Source organism: Pristis pectinata, chromosome 4 (genome assembly GCF_009764475.1).
Source record: "Pristis pectinata isolate sPriPec2 chromosome 4, sPriPec2.1.pri, whole genome shotgun sequence".
In the NCBI taxonomy this organism is placed as follows: Eukaryota; Metazoa; Chordata; class Chondrichthyes; order Rhinopristiformes; family Pristidae; genus Pristis; species Pristis pectinata.
The window spans coordinates 61,882,327-61,897,894 of NC_067408.1; the positions used below are offsets into that span (position 1 = coordinate 61,882,327).

The 15,568-nt window shown below is 43.7% G+C and overlaps 1 protein-coding gene across 2 annotated transcripts in view; it reads right to left on the reverse strand.

Annotated features, from left to right (window-relative positions):
• The window catches only part of ptchd1 (patched domain containing 1), a 56,917-nt gene that overhangs the window by 18,254 nt on the left and 23,095 nt on the right, over window positions 1–15,568 (reverse strand). For both annotated transcript variants that reach the window (XM_052013746.1, XM_052013747.1), the window contains exon 2: window positions 13,200–13,860. In XM_052013746.1, coding sequence (XP_051869706.1) covers window positions 13,200–13,860 — 661 coding nt within the window. The remainder of the gene's footprint in view (window positions 1–13,199; window positions 13,861–15,568) is intronic.

Genomic DNA, 15,568 nt, shown 5'->3' on the forward strand with positions numbered 1-15,568 from the left:
TAAGAAAGAGATTAGGAGAGCCAGAAGGGGACATGAGAAGGCCTTGGCGGGCAGGATTAAGGAAAACCCCAAGGCGTTCTACAAATATGTGAAGAGTAAGATGAGATGCAAAAGGATAGGGCCTATCAAGTGCAGCAGTGGGAAAGTGTGTATGGATCCGGAAGAAATAGCGGAGGTACTTAATGAATACTTTACGTCAGTATTCACTACGGAAAAGGATCTAGGGGATTGTAGTGGGGACATGCAGCGGCCTGAAAAGCTTGAGCATGCAGATATTGGAAAAGAGGTGGTGCTGAAACTTTTGGAAAGCATCAAGATAGATAAGTCGCCGGCGCCAGATGAGATGTACCCCAAGTTGCTGTGGGAGGTGAGGGAGGAGATTGCGGAGCCTCTGATGATGATCTTTGCATCGTCGATGGAGATGGGAGAGGTTCCGGAAGATTGGAGGGTTGCGGATGTTGTTCCCTTATTCAAGAAGGGGAGTAGGGATAGCCCAGGGAATTATAGACCGGTGAGTCTTACTTCAGTGGTTGGTAAGCTGATGGAGAAGATCCTGAGAGGCAGGATTTATGAATATTTGGAGAGGTATAATATGATTAGGAATAGTCAGCATGGCTTCGTCAAGGGCAGGTCCTGCCTTACGAGCCTGATTGAATTTTTTGAGGATGTGACTAAGCACATCGATGAAGGGAGAGTAGTAGATGTAGTGTATATGGATTTCAGCAAGGCGTTTGATAAGGTACCCCATGCGAGGCTTATGGAGAAGGTGAGGAGACATGGAATCCAAGGGGACATTGCAGTGTGGATCCAGAACTGGCTGGCCCACAAAAGGCAAAGAGTGGTTGTTGAAGGGTCGTATTCCGAGTGGAGGTCGGTGACCAGTGGTGTACCTCAGGGATCTGTACTGGGACCCTTGCTCTTTGTGATTTTTATAGAAGATCTGGATGAGGAAGTGGAGGGGTGGGTTAGTAAGTTTGCGGATGACACAAAGGTTGGGGGTGTTGTGTATAGTTTGGAGGGCTGTCAGAAGTTACAGAGGGACATAGATAGGATGCAGAGTTGGGCTGAGAAGTGGCAGATGCAGTTCAACCCAGATAAGTGTGAAGTGGTTCATTTTGGTAGGTCAAATATGTTGGCGGAATATAGTATTAATGGTAGAACTGTTGGCAGTGTGGAGGATCAGACGGATCTTGGGGTCCGAGTCCATAGGACGCTCAAAGCGGCTGCGCAGGTTTACTCTGTGGTTAAGAAGGCATATGGTGTATTGTCCTTCATCAATCGGGGAATTGAATTTAGGAGCCGAGAGGTATTGTTGCAGCTATATAGGTCCCTGGTCAGACCCCACGGAGTATTGTGCTCCGTTCTGGTCGCCTCACTACAGGAAAGATGTGGAAGCCATAGAGAGGGTACAGAGGAGATTTCCAAGGATGCTCCCTGGAATGTGGAGCATGCCTTATGAAAGCAGGCTGAGGGAACTCGGCCTTTTCTCCTTGGAGAGATGGAGGATGAGGGGGGACCTGATAGAGGTGTATAAGATGATGAGAGGTATTGATCGGGTAGATAGTCAGAGACTTTTCCCCAGGGCTGAAATGGTGGCCACAAGAGGACATAGGTTTAAGGTGCTGGGGAGTAGATATAGAGGAGATCTCAGGGTAAGTTTTTTACTCAGAGAGTGGTAAGTGCTTGGAATGGGCTGCTGGAAACGGTGGTGGAGGCGGATACGATAGGGTCTTTCAAGAGACTGTTGGATAGGTACATGGAGCTGAATAAAATAGAGGGCTATGAGTAAGCCTAGTAATTTCTAGGGTGGGGACATGTTCGGCACAGCTTTGTGGGCCAAAGGGCCTGAATTGTGCTGTAGTTTTTTCTATGTTCTATGTTCTATCAACTGCGAATCCGAGATCATGATTCTGGCATGTGGTCCATGCAAGGGGTTGTGCAAGAGGAAGTAAATCCACATTCATACCAGATCCAGACAGAGCGAGGGACACCTCTGAGGAGGAACCGCGTGGATCTACGACCACAAGCTCCAACCCATGGCTGTGACCCGTCCCCTGTCAGTACACCAAAGGGGCCAGCATATGGAGAAAATGAACATGTGGACCAGAATTCCCAGGAAGACACCAACAGTTATGCAGCAAATGAAAGCAACACACCTGCGAAAACAAGTACCAGACCAAAAAAGACCATTAAACCACCTCAGAGACTGATTGAAAGCTGCTGAGTGGACAAGGGTTCTTGGCAGGTTTATAAGGACAAAGTATTGTGTTTGTTTCTCTTTTAAGGGGGAAGATGTGTTATTATGTGTTGTTATGCAGTTATAATAAAGAACTACAGTTCCCAGTAGGCAATGCAAGGGGTCACATGGGGGAACAGGAAGTGGCTGTGAAAGAGCGGGAAAGCCAGCCAGCCTGTCTGTTGCAACCTGTTGTTGTTTTGTTTTGATAAATGTTCAGATGTTAACCCCACGCCAAGTTTGTCTCTTGATAAAGAACAAACATAACAACCTCCACATTAGGGACAATTTACAGCGGCTAATTAACCTACCAACCCACATGTCTTTGGGAGGTGGAAAGAAAACTATGCGGTCATAGGGAGAATGTGCAAGCTCTACACAGACAGCACCAGAGATCAGGATGGATCCTGGGTCCCTGGCACTGTGAGGCAGCAGTTCTGCTAGCTGCACCACTGTACCGCCCAGCTTCTCTGTAGCATTTCTTTTCAGAGCTCATGGTTATTTCTTATCCTGTACAGTGGTTTGATTTTTTTCTCTCTCTTCTCCTCCTTCCCATCGAGCAGAAGAAACAAAAGTCTGAAAGCACATACCACCAGGCTTAAGGACAGCTTCTATCCCACTGTTTTAAGACTATTGAATGGTGCTCTGGTACAATAAGATGGACTCTTGACCTCACAATTTACCTTGTTATTGCCTTGCACCTTATTGCCTGTCCGCACTGCACTTTCTCTGTAACTGTAACACTTTATTCTGTGTTCTGTTATTGTTTTTCCCTTATACTACCTCAGTGCAATGATGTGATGAAATGATCTGCATGGATGGCATGCAAAACAAAGTTTTTCACTGTATTTTGGTACATGTGACAATAATAAACCAAATACCAATTACCTATATTTAAAAAGTTATAAATGGAGTCTTAACAGGGGCAGTATGGTGCTGTAGCTATTAGAGCTGCTGTCTCACAGCTCCAGTGACTCGGGTTCAATCCTAATCTGATAGTGTGTGGAGTTTGTACATTCTCTCTGTGACCGCATGGGTTTCCTCTGGGTGCTCTGGTCTCCTCCCACATCCCAAAGACATGCCGCTTGGTAGGTTAATTGGCCACTGTAAACTGCCATAGTGTGTAGATGAGTCTTAGAATCTGAGGGGAATTGCCTGGAATGGTGGGCTGTAGCTATAAGGAAATATTGGATAGGCCAAGTTTATTCTCACTGGAACATAGGAGGCTGAAGGGTGACTTTAGAGAGGTTTATAATGAGGGGCATAGATTGGATAGATAATTAGAGCCTTCCTAGGACAGAGCAGTCTAGAACGAGAGAACACAGGTTTAAGGTGAGAGGGGAAACATTTAAAAGAGATCTTAGGGATAAATTTTTCACACAGAGTGGTGGTTATCTGCAACAAGCTGCCAGAGGAAGTGGTAGGGATAATTAGAACATTTATAAGGCATTTCGACAGATATTTAGATAGGAAAGGCATAGAGGGTGATGGGCCTAAAGCAGGCAAATGGGATTAGCGTAGATACGCATCGTGGTTGGCATGGACAAGATGGGTCAAAACAGCCCATTGGTTCTCTGATTCTATGAAATGTGGAAAGAACAATAATAGGATTAGTGTAAATGAATGTTTGATGGTCAGCCTGGACTCAGTGTGACTCAGGGTCTGTTCCTGCCCTGTATAATTCTGTGGTTCTGTTTTAGGAATGAGGAAGGAAACCCATGCGGTCACAAGGATAATGTGCAAACTCCATGCAGACAGCACCTGAGGTTGGGATTGATCCTGGGTCACTGGAGCTGTGAAAAAGCAGTACCACTGACATGTGTGCCTCTCTAATGAAGGACTTCCTCAAATGTCTTCAAGTGTCCACAAAAATAACATCTATTGCCATTCACCTGTTCACTGCTTTAGTGTAATTTCTTCAAAAAATTCGTATGGCATTGACCACCCTCTCTAAATACTTGCTGGTGTTCACTGAATCATTCGAACATTTTGAAGGTGTTCATCCACTCAGATTATAATTATACACTCCGATAATTTTCAAATATCTAGATCACAAAACACCATACTGAAAGTTCACAAACCATGAACAAATAAATGGAAATAAAAACAGAAAATGCCAGATATATCCAGCAGAGAAGAAGAACAGAGCTAATGTTTCAGATCAAAAACCCTTCATCCTTCAAATAAAGAGCTCCAATTTCAACAGACAATCTCTATATACAGAGTGTTCAATCCGCAACAGAAATCAAACCTTGAAAAATAAAGGTCAAAAAGTAACAGAAATATGCTTTGACTCCCAAAGATTAAGCTCTTAAACAGCTAGTTAGAGATCTCAATGGACCACAAAAATTAGAGCTCAAGCCACACATAGCTCAAATCAATGCAGTTAAACTCCCGAAAAAATAAAGAACTCAAATCCTATGCATAAATTCACACACTGTAGATAAGAAACACAAATCCCAAAGAAAAAGACAAGCTTCAGCAAACAGCGATCACAAACCTAACAAATAAACTACACAAACTTTTAGATAAAGAACATAAGCTCTAATCATAGCTCAATCGTAATCAAGGCCCTATGTGAATTTATTCACCCTGTGTTGAAATGGTACCATACCTGATCCATTATGTTGGCTGGGGGGCAATAATGAGCAACTATAGCAAGATATGCATGGCTGTTGGTGAAGTTTGAGACCCCAGCAAGGCTCTGCACACCAAGGAATGGGACTTTGACCAAACTATAAATTAAAACACAGGGGTACAGAAAGAGTATTCGGGGGAAACTGCATGAACCAGGCCTTTCAGTCCTTTCAGTATCCGATAGATTTCAATGAGATTCCCCCCCATCCTTCTGAACTCCATCGAGTACAGGCCCAGAGACATCAAACGCTCCTCATACATTAAGCCTCTCATTCCCAGGATCATTCTTATAAACCTCCTCTGGACCCTCGGGGCCAGCACATCTTTCCTTAGAAACGGGGCCCAAAATATTCCAAATGCAGTCTAACCAACACCTTATAAAGCCTTAGCAGTATGTCTTTGCTTTTTTATTTTAGTCCTCTCAAAATGAATGGGAACATTACATTTGCCTTCTTTACTACTGACTCAACCTGTAAGTTAGCCTTAAGGGAATCCTGAACTAGGACTCCCAACTTCTTTTGCACCTCTAATTTTTGAATTCTCTCCCCATTTAGAAAATAATCTACACCTTTATTCTTCCTACCAAAGTACATAACCCCACACTTCCCTACACAATATTACATCTGCCACTTCTTTGCCACTCTCCTAACCTGTCCAAGTCCTTCTGCAGACTCCCTGCCTCTGCAACACTACCTGCCCCTCCACCTATCTTTGTATTTCTGCAAACTTAGCCTCAAGTTTAAAGTGGAAGCAGATGAATTTTTAAAAGGTCAGGGACCAAGGGTTATGGGGATCTGGCACAGAGGAGGAGTTAGGGCCCGGGATAGATTAGCCATGATCATATTGAATGGTGGGGCAGGCTAGAGGGGCCGAGTGGCCTATTACTGCTCCTATTTTCTTGTGTTCTGTTCTCAAGCTTAGACATGTTACACTTAATCCCCAATTCCAAATTATTAATACAGACAACTGGGTTGCCAGTACTGAACCCTGCTGTACTCCACTGGTCATTTCGTCCCAACCTGAAAATAATCCATTTATTCCCACCCTCTGTTTTCTATCTGTTAACCAATTCTCAATCCAAGCCTATATATTACCCCCAATACTGTGTGCCCTAATTCTGTTTGATAACCCACCTAGCACCTTATCAAAGGGCTTCTGAAAGTCAAAATACATGACAACAAATGGTTTACCCATCTTTTCTACACTTTGCAACCTCAAAAAATTCCAACAGATTTGTCAACTTGATTTTGCCTTTCATAAATCCACGATGACTCCGCTCAATCCTATCATTATTTTCTAAGTGCCCTGTAACTACTTCATTAAAAATTGATTCCTACATTTTCCCTATGTCAGGCTGGCTGAACAATAGCTCTGTATTTTCCCTCTATATCTTTTCTTAAGTAGTATGGTTACATTTTACACTTTACAGTCTGGGAACCCTTTACTCTTGTAATTCCATTCTTCATTGGAATGGAATTTCAAGAATAAAGGGTTCCCTGACTGTCCACCATTCCTCATTGGATGGAGATTGCCGGTGCTGTAGATGGGGATTGATCAGTAAGGTGGAGCTATCCTTTGGGAGTCATAGAGTCATGAGGACAGAAACAGGCCCTTTGGCCCAAATTGTGTATGCTGACCAAGATGTCTATCCGAGCTGGTCCCATTTGCCTGCATTTGGTCCATATCCCTCTAAACCTTTCCTATACATGTACCTGTTCAAATGTCTTTTAAACATTGTAATAATATTGTTATTATATCTGCCTCTACCACTCCCTTTGGCAGCTCGTTCCATATACCCACCACAGTCTGTGTGAAAATGTTAGAGAAAATATTTATTTATTAGTCACACGTACATCGAAACACAGTGAAATGCATCTTTTTGCATTATTGAGAATATGCTGGGGGCAGCCCGCAAGTGTTGCCACTCTTCCGGTGTCAACATAGCATGCCCACAGCTCCTAACCTGTACGTCTTTGGAATGTGAGAGATAACCAGAGCACCCGGAGGAAACCCACGCAGACACATGGGGAGAATGTACAAGCTCCTTACAGAGAGCAGTGGGAATTGAACCTGGGTTGCTGGCGCTGTATTGGCATACGCTAACCGTTACACTACCGTGCCTTTCTGTTGCCCCTCAGGTTCCCTTTAAATCTTTCCCCTCTCACTTTAAGCCTATGCCCTCTAGTTTTAGACCCCCCTAACCTGGGAAAAAGACTGATTGTTCACCTTATCTAGGATCCACATGATTTTATAAATCTCTATGAGGTCACCCTTCAACCTCCTTTGCTCCAGGGAAAACAGTCCCCACCTGTCCAGTCTCACCTTATAATCAAGCTCTCTAGTCCCAGCAACATCCTTGTGAATCTTTTCTGCACCTTCCCTAGCTTAATCATATGATTCCTATAGTACAGCAACCAGAACTGCACACAATACTCCAGGTGCAGTCTCACCAGTGTCTTGTACAGTTGTAGCATGATGTCCCAAATCATACTCTATGTCCTGACTGATGAAGGCAAGCGCACCTTCTTCAGAACCCTGTCTAACTATGTCATCACTTTCAGGAAACTATGTACATGTACCCCTCGGTCTCTCTGGTGTACAACATTCCCCAGGGTTCTGCCATTCACTATGCAAGTCCTGCCCTGGTTTAACTTCCCAAAATGCATCATTTAAATTCCATCTGCCATTCCTTTACCCACTTTATCGAGATCTTGTAACATTAGACAACCTCCTTCACTGTCCACTACACCACAAATTTCCTGTGTCATAAATTTCCATGATATATACATTTAGTGAGATCTCACAATTTAGAGACTTTCAACCCATCATAATCCCAAAGTACAAGATCCTCATACAGGAATAGATATTGAGCAACTCACAAGAATGATTATGGGAAGGCTGGATAGCAAGGACCTTTATCTCATTCATTTACAGGTTGTTTGCATCAATAACAAGACCAGCATTTATATTGTCCATTCCTAAGTGTCCTTGAGGGTGTTCTAATTAGTCACGTTCTTGGACCAGCAGATCCAGTGAAAGTACTTCCACCATGTTGTCAGGTAAGGAATTCCAGTATTTAGACTTTGTAATGATGAAGTAACAGAATATATTTTAATCGGGGGGAGATGAAATTTGGAAAGGACTTTGCTGCTGGTTGGATTCCCATCCACCTGCTGCCCTTATCCTTCCAGGTAACAGCAGTTGCTGCTTTGGGAGATTTTGATGGAGTTTTGACAAGTAATTGCAATGCATTTTGTAGATGGCAAGAGGAGAGTATTCCATCAAATGCCAGGCAAGTGCCTTGTAGATGGTGAAAAGGCTTTGTTTTGCCAGGAGTTGATGTGATTTTATACATTGCTCTGCTATCAACTTTCTGTAATACTATGTATGAGAGGTTGAAGAGATGCTGCCCTGTTTCAAAAATCACAGACTTTTGCTTCAGTAACTATGGTGCACAGAAACTGTGTCGCCTCACTAACTAGTGAAATCAGACACAATGAGTTCACATCAAACTAACCATGGAGAACAGATGCTATGAGATCCTGCCAAACTTCCCACTACAACTGACACTGTGGGCTCCTGTTTTAGTAACTAATGGGGCCAGACAATGTTAGCTGATGTTTCCCTAACTATTGCAAACTGACACAGTGGACTCCAGTTTCATTAACTATGGGGAAAAGACATTTTAGGCTCTTATTTCATTATCTATTGGGAATGATCACGGTGGATTCCTGTCTCACTCACTGTAGACAGCAGGCACTGTGGGCTCTTGTTTCATGAATAATTGAGGATGTAAACTGTCTATTACTAACTGTCTCATTCCGTCTCTTTCTGAGGCAATCCCTCCAGGTTAAGGATGATGTGCTTCCACTGCATTTCTCAAGAGTGAAAGATGCCTATACATGAAATGAAGAAGGAAATACTGGAAGGAGCAGTGGGTCAGGCAGCATCTGAGGAGAGAGAAACAGTTAACACTTCATTTTAGGAGCCCCCATCAGAACTGTTCTGATGAAGGCTTCTGGACTGAAACATTAACTGTTTCTCTTTCCATAGATGCTGCCTGATCTGCTGAGTATTTTCAGCATTTCATGTTTGTATTTCATACTTTCACCATCTGCAGTTTATTGATTTTCATGTCATGCAGGGATTCTTTTCATGTGGGATGGTTATTACACACCAACTACCACATAGTTTTGCTCGAACAAGTCTTGGTCTAACAACAAGTGGGTCCAAAGTGAGTAAAGACTAGACTCTGCTACATGGATTTAGCATACACACACACACACATAGAGTCACAAATATACATGCTCACAACTCTATCTTACCCACTCAGCCCTACTCTGCATCTCCTTCATCTTCCCTCCCTCTTAGTGCCCACTTCCCTCATTCCCCTTCCAACCTCCTCCCTCAGTTTTCTTGCTGGTCTCCCCTCCTCTCACACCTTTCTTCAGGCTCCCTACTCCCTCTCGCCCCCTCAGCCCCTTTCCCCTTCATTCACTTCCCTCCCTTGCAGCTCTTTCCCTCTTGTCCTCTCCAGTCCCCCCACCCTCTCTCCACCTCAGCATTGACTGGCATGGGGATTTAAATTTTTGCCTCAGTTTGAGCATGCGTATCTCGTTTACTCTGGGGACAGACACCAAGCCCTGGTCTCAGAGAATGGATTCAGTTTCACCATCTGCTGGTGATGGAAGTTTCAGGTTCATCTCATTAACCACCAGGGACCAATACAGTCAGCCACTGTCTTGAGAATGTGTATAAGGTATAAGGAAAGGTTAGGAGAGTAAAAGATTGTGAGCCCTGAGACATGAATTACAGGGTACATCACTATGGCTGTAATAGACAGCTTGAAATAGCTGTGCTTCGCTTTGCAATGCCTTGCTCCAGAGATTTTGCTTGCTTCAGCTAGTTTTTGCAGCCTTGAGGTGTGATAATACCAGTACAATCAGTTCCTGTCTCAGCAAGTCTGCACAATTGACTCTTGCTCCATTAAACTGACCCTGAGCCCACCATGAGAAACCTTATGTATACAAAGATAACCGGTGGAACAAGATGGTCTGAAAAGATTAAGGAACTATAGCTTTAGTAGAAATAGTAACTTCTTTAAGTAAATTCCTTTGTCTGTAACCAATCACAATGTAGAAAATAAGTGCAATGCTGTCTGACTAATGCATGATCATTCCTTGTATGGTAACTGTTTGCACCTCTGAAAGAGTATAAGAATGTATGTAGATCAATGTATCTCAGTCCGGGACGTAGGTGCCTGGCTTGGTGCTCTCTCCTCGGATCAAATAAAGAAAGAGATTGAACGAGAATAGTGGTCTTTTGAGTCTTCTCTCTGACCGAATTCGACAGTCTCATTCATTATCAGTGTCAAAATGCCCCTCATTCTGGACTCCCCCATGTCAGGGACTCAGTTCCTACATTACCCTTTCAACTCCTTTATTCCACCTCTGCTTCATTGTGGTGGCAACTACTAAATATGTTGTGCAGCTAAGTGTTACCCCTTTATCAATGAATGTAATTGGCATTTTCTCCCTGTGACCGTAACACAAAGAGCATGGTTAAAGAACCTGTAGCAGTGGCCTGAGAGAGTTATGCACTGTTACGTAGGGTCATAAATGAAGTAATGTGCAATAGCCCTTTTCAGTTAATCACTCTCACTGCCTCCAGGCACTCCTTGGAAAGTTACCCAATACCAGTGGTTCTTAAAATGGAGTCTACAGAAGACAACTGCCAAAAATGCTCAAATTCATTCTGAAATGCTACAGGCCATCCATTCCACACTGCCAAATATACTTGTCAACTTTCTGAACAGTTTAGCTCAAGTTTTAAGATTGTGGACTCCCACATCAGATGAACATCTCTTACATTAGCTACCCTTTAGAAATCTTAAAATTCCTAACTACAATAATCATTGGTTCAAGACCATAAACTTTCAAAATAACAAATGCATTTGAGCAAGTTTCAAATCCATAGTTCATTCAAAACCATTTTGCAACTTAAGGGTTCCTACTAAGTAATTATATTTTTTGGGTACAACTGGGGGGCTGCTCTGTGCAAAACACAGTTCTGCCAATAACAGAAACTAACTCAGGACAGAGTGCAACAATTCCAGCGAGGTGACACAAATAAAAATGCATGGGAGGCACTCATGCTTAAAGGAGTTCAAATGAACAGAAAATACAATTTATGTGCATAGAAATACAACAAGCACATATATACCAAGCAAACGAGTATATACACACCACTGTTTACACTCCAGGTGATCCTGGTTGACCTACTCTTAGAGTCATGAAGTAATACAGCACGGAACCAGGCCCTTCAAGCCAATTTGTCCATGCCGAACATGGTGCCCACTAAGCTAGTCCCATTTACCTGTGTTTGGCTCATATCCCTCTGAACCCCTCCTATCCATGTACTTATCCAAGCGTCTTTTAAATGCTATTATTAAACTTGCCTCAACCACTTCCTCTAGCAGCTCATTCCATATACTCACCACCCTCTGTGTGAAGAAGTTGCCCCACAGGTCCCTTTTAAATTTTTTACCTCTCACCTTAAACCTATGCCCTCTCATTTTTAATCCTCCTATACCCTGGGAAAAAGACTATGTGCGTTCAGCCTATCTATACCCCTCATGATTTCAAACACCTCTATAAAGTCACCCCTCAATCTCCTACAATCTAGGGAATAAAGTCCTAGCCTGCGCAACCTCCCCCTATAACTCAGACCCTCAAGCCCTGGCAGCATCATCATAAATCTACATGGATCTTGGCCTCAGTTCCACCTTCCTGCTTGTTCAACTTTCCTGCAATCAGTTCTAATCCCATCAACATGTTTTCCTGTTATCCATCTAATAATGAATGATGTTGTTGAATGCTGACAAAGTTCCTGCTTTGACCATTAAATGTAGAAGTGAATTCTACTGCATCAAAGTTCTCCTGTCCACTGTTTTTGTGGTTGCCATCCGTGATCCAGGTCCCTCTGTCACTGGAAATTATCTGCTGTTTCATTTAATGCCTGTCAGCCTTTAATCTGCCTTGATTCAACAATGAGATATGGCTTTTCATCTCTTTCTTTGGATTTGTATCCCCAACTCTCAGGCAGCCTCTCAGAATTGTAGGTTGTAATCTCTCTAAAGTCTCAACATTTTTCCAGAAGTGTAGATGCCAAAGTACCTGAATTAAGAGCTAAAGAGTCATATAGCTCAGAAACAGGCCCTTCGGCCCAGCAAGTCCGGACCAATTATCTACCTGCACTGCAATTCTCTGTAACTGTAACACTATATTCTGCACTCTGTTTTCTTTGTACTACCTTGACATACTTATGTATAGAATCATCCGTCTGGGTGGCATGCAAACAAAAGCTTTTCACTGTATTTCAGTACATGTGACAATAATAAACCACTGCCAATACCAACCACCCATTTATGCTAATCCTAGCATTAATCCTTTCTTTTCATTCTCCCCACATTCTCATCAACTCCCCTCAGATCCTGCCCCTCACCTACACACCAGGGGCAATTTACAGCAGCCAATTGATCTGCATTCAGGTTAGTGACACAAATAAAAATCCTGTGCATTTTTATTTATGTCACCGACCTGTATTCTTTGGGATGTGGGAGGAAACCAGAGCACTGAGAGAAAACCAGTACATATGGTAACAGGGAGAGCATGCAAATTCTACACAGACAGAAGCCAAGGTCAGGAATGAACCGTTGATATGTTCCTACGTAAGAAGCTGCAGAGAGTAGTGGGCTCAGCCCAATACATCACGGGCATATTCCTCCCCACCATTGGCAGCATCTACACGAGGTGCTGCCTCAAGAAGGCAACCTCTATCATCAAAGATCTCCACCATCCGGGCCATGTCATCTTCTTGCAGCTACCATCGGGCAGGAGGTACAGAAGCCCGAAGTCCCACACCACCAGGTTCAAGAACAGCTACTTCCCTTCAACCATTCGATTCTTGAACCAAGCTGCACAACCATAATCACTACCTCAGTAATAGCAACACTATGACCACTTTGCACCACAATGGACTTCGGTTTTTTTTGTTTTAATTGTGTTCTTATGTAATTTTGTATAATTTATGTTTTAACTAATGTTATTCTTGTGAATGTTGTGTTTCTAATCCCATGTGCCTGTGATGCTGCTGCAAGTAAGTTTTTCATTTTACCTGTGCATACATGTACTTGTGCATATGACAATAAACTCAACTTTGACAACTGTTGTGAATGTTGATAAAAATATACAATTTGCAGTCATCCTTTCTGGATGGTAATAGTTCATTGTAACAGTAGATGGATGGCAATTAGTTTCATACTTACCTAAAATAATGAAGGGAATCCCCAGGAAGGTGGAGTTGTACTTCCCTCCCATTAAATTGATGATCCCTGCTGAGGTGAGGGTGGCCAGAGCCATTGTCACTAAACCCAGGAGTCCAAGCCAAGGCTTGCTGCGAACACAGTCTTGCATGGAACAGCACAACATGGCCAGAATCCAAACCACCAGCAGGCTGGTCACCAGGTACCACTCCGAAACATGGCTGCTCTTCTGAAAATCCTCCTTCAGTGATGAAGATGTAAATGGATAGAGCTTCAGCTCCTTATTGGATTTTTGGAAACTTTCAATGGTCTCGCAAAAAGTTGACTCCCACTTCTCCGCCACCAAGTCATTCAGGGAATTGCGGGTTTGCAGGTAGTAAGTGATTTGCATCGCCCGGGCAGATTTCACCCGGTCTTTGTTCTGCAGGGTAACTCCTCCAAGCTGATGCCCGATGAACACCTCCCGGCCATCTTTAAGGTAGGTATTTGGGTAATTGATGACAATTCCTGTGCGGTTCTGCGTCCATGCAGCCCTGAGCTCCTCCAGCACATGAACAATATCATCCAGGACGCACATCTTATTGTCCTTTAGAATACACATGTGGGCAAATGAGTAGTTGAAGCCCAACACTGGCACCTGAATCCGTGTCACAGATGAATGTAACTGGAAAGAAGTAAGAAGAGGTTGTGGAATAAATTAACCAGAAAGTAAACACTCTACATAATTCTCCATTCATTTCTCAAGCTACTTTCATTTACATTGTGACAAATTTGATCAAATCAAGAGGCCAATAAACCTAAAGAGAATTAAGAGTGGTGTCTCTTCTTGCTGAGTCAGTTCAATACTGTTAAACTAGCATTTGGCAATCTAGGCAGAGAGTTTCACATCGGGTGGCATTGTGCCCTGTGTTTACAGCTGGAATTCAGTCATGGTTTCACAAAGAGCAGCAAAGTTCAGAAGACTAACATAAGTTCTTCATCCTACAGCATTTACATTGTCAGCAACAGCTTACACTAAATGCAGAACTGGAGAGGCCTTGACCTTTACTTTCAACCTTAAATCCTGCCTGATAATTTCCCCCTGCCTAGCTTGAAGAAATTTGTGCCATCGGCAAACACATAGAAGAAACCATGGCCATCTGGATTTCCTGGTTGCTAGCCATTTTAATTCTCCTCCCCATTCCCACAGCGACCTGTCTGTCCTTGGCCTCCTCCACTGCCAGGGTGAGGCCAAACGCAAACTAGAGAAACAGCACCTATATTCCATCTGGGTAGTCTACAACCCAACAGCATGAACGTTGAATTCCCCAGCTTCCAGTAAACAGCTCCCCCTCTGTCCCTTTTCTCTCTCCTCCTGAACTACCCTGATTTTCCTACACCCACCCCAGCCCCTATCACCCTGTTTCTAATCCCGCCTCCACCCACTTCATCTGCCCATCTCCCACACACTCCTCCCACTGGTTCCCCTTCCCACTGTTCCCATCTGCCCTCCCCACCTCCGTCACTTGATTCCATGCTCCACTTTGCTCTTATTCCCTCATCTTCAGCCCTTTGTCACCTCCACCTATCACCACCCAGCCTCTGTCACTATCTCCGTTCTACCCTCCTCCATCTGCCTCTCACCCCTCCTCACCTTGATACACCTAGCGCATGCTAGATCTTGCTCCACCCCTTCCCTCCAACTTTTTATATTGGCTATCTCCCCTCTATCTCTCAGTCCAGATGACGGATCTCAACCCGAAATGCCAGCTGTCCATTTCCTCCCACAGAAGCTGTCTGACCCGCTGAGTTCCTCCAGCATCTTGTGTGTTGCTCCAGATTCCAGCATCTGCAGTCTCTTGTGTCTACACAGAAGAAACTAATATGCTTAGAAGTTCCTAGTTATTGAACAAATAAGTGTATGTGAATGTATGTTTCTGGTCTTTATTAGTGCCCTGGCAGCAGTGTTGAGAATATGAATAGTAAGTTTCCAGACAATCCCACAACCTGTGCAAGGGTTAAGTGACAATAGAGGCTGAGGAATCCTAGTGCATCACAATCAGTTTGATGGATGTCAGTAGTCTCTACCAAAGACTGCTTCAGTCATGGGCCTGCCCTCTGGCTGGGGGAAGGTCAGGGAATTGGTGGTCCGAGACCAAGAGGAGCTATATGTCTATGACAGGGACAGAAAGGGGTGCAGAGACTGGTACCTCTGTCTGTGGAGGATGCTGTGGAGACCCTGAAGGAGGAACAGTAAAAATGGGGCTTACTCTAGTGGAGTCCCAGTTTTGTAATGATGCTTTAGTCATCATGAGTGCTGGGCAGGTTAATGGGTCACATAGTCTTTCCTGTCTGACAACTTGCACGCTCAATAAACTTGGCAGTCTTAATCC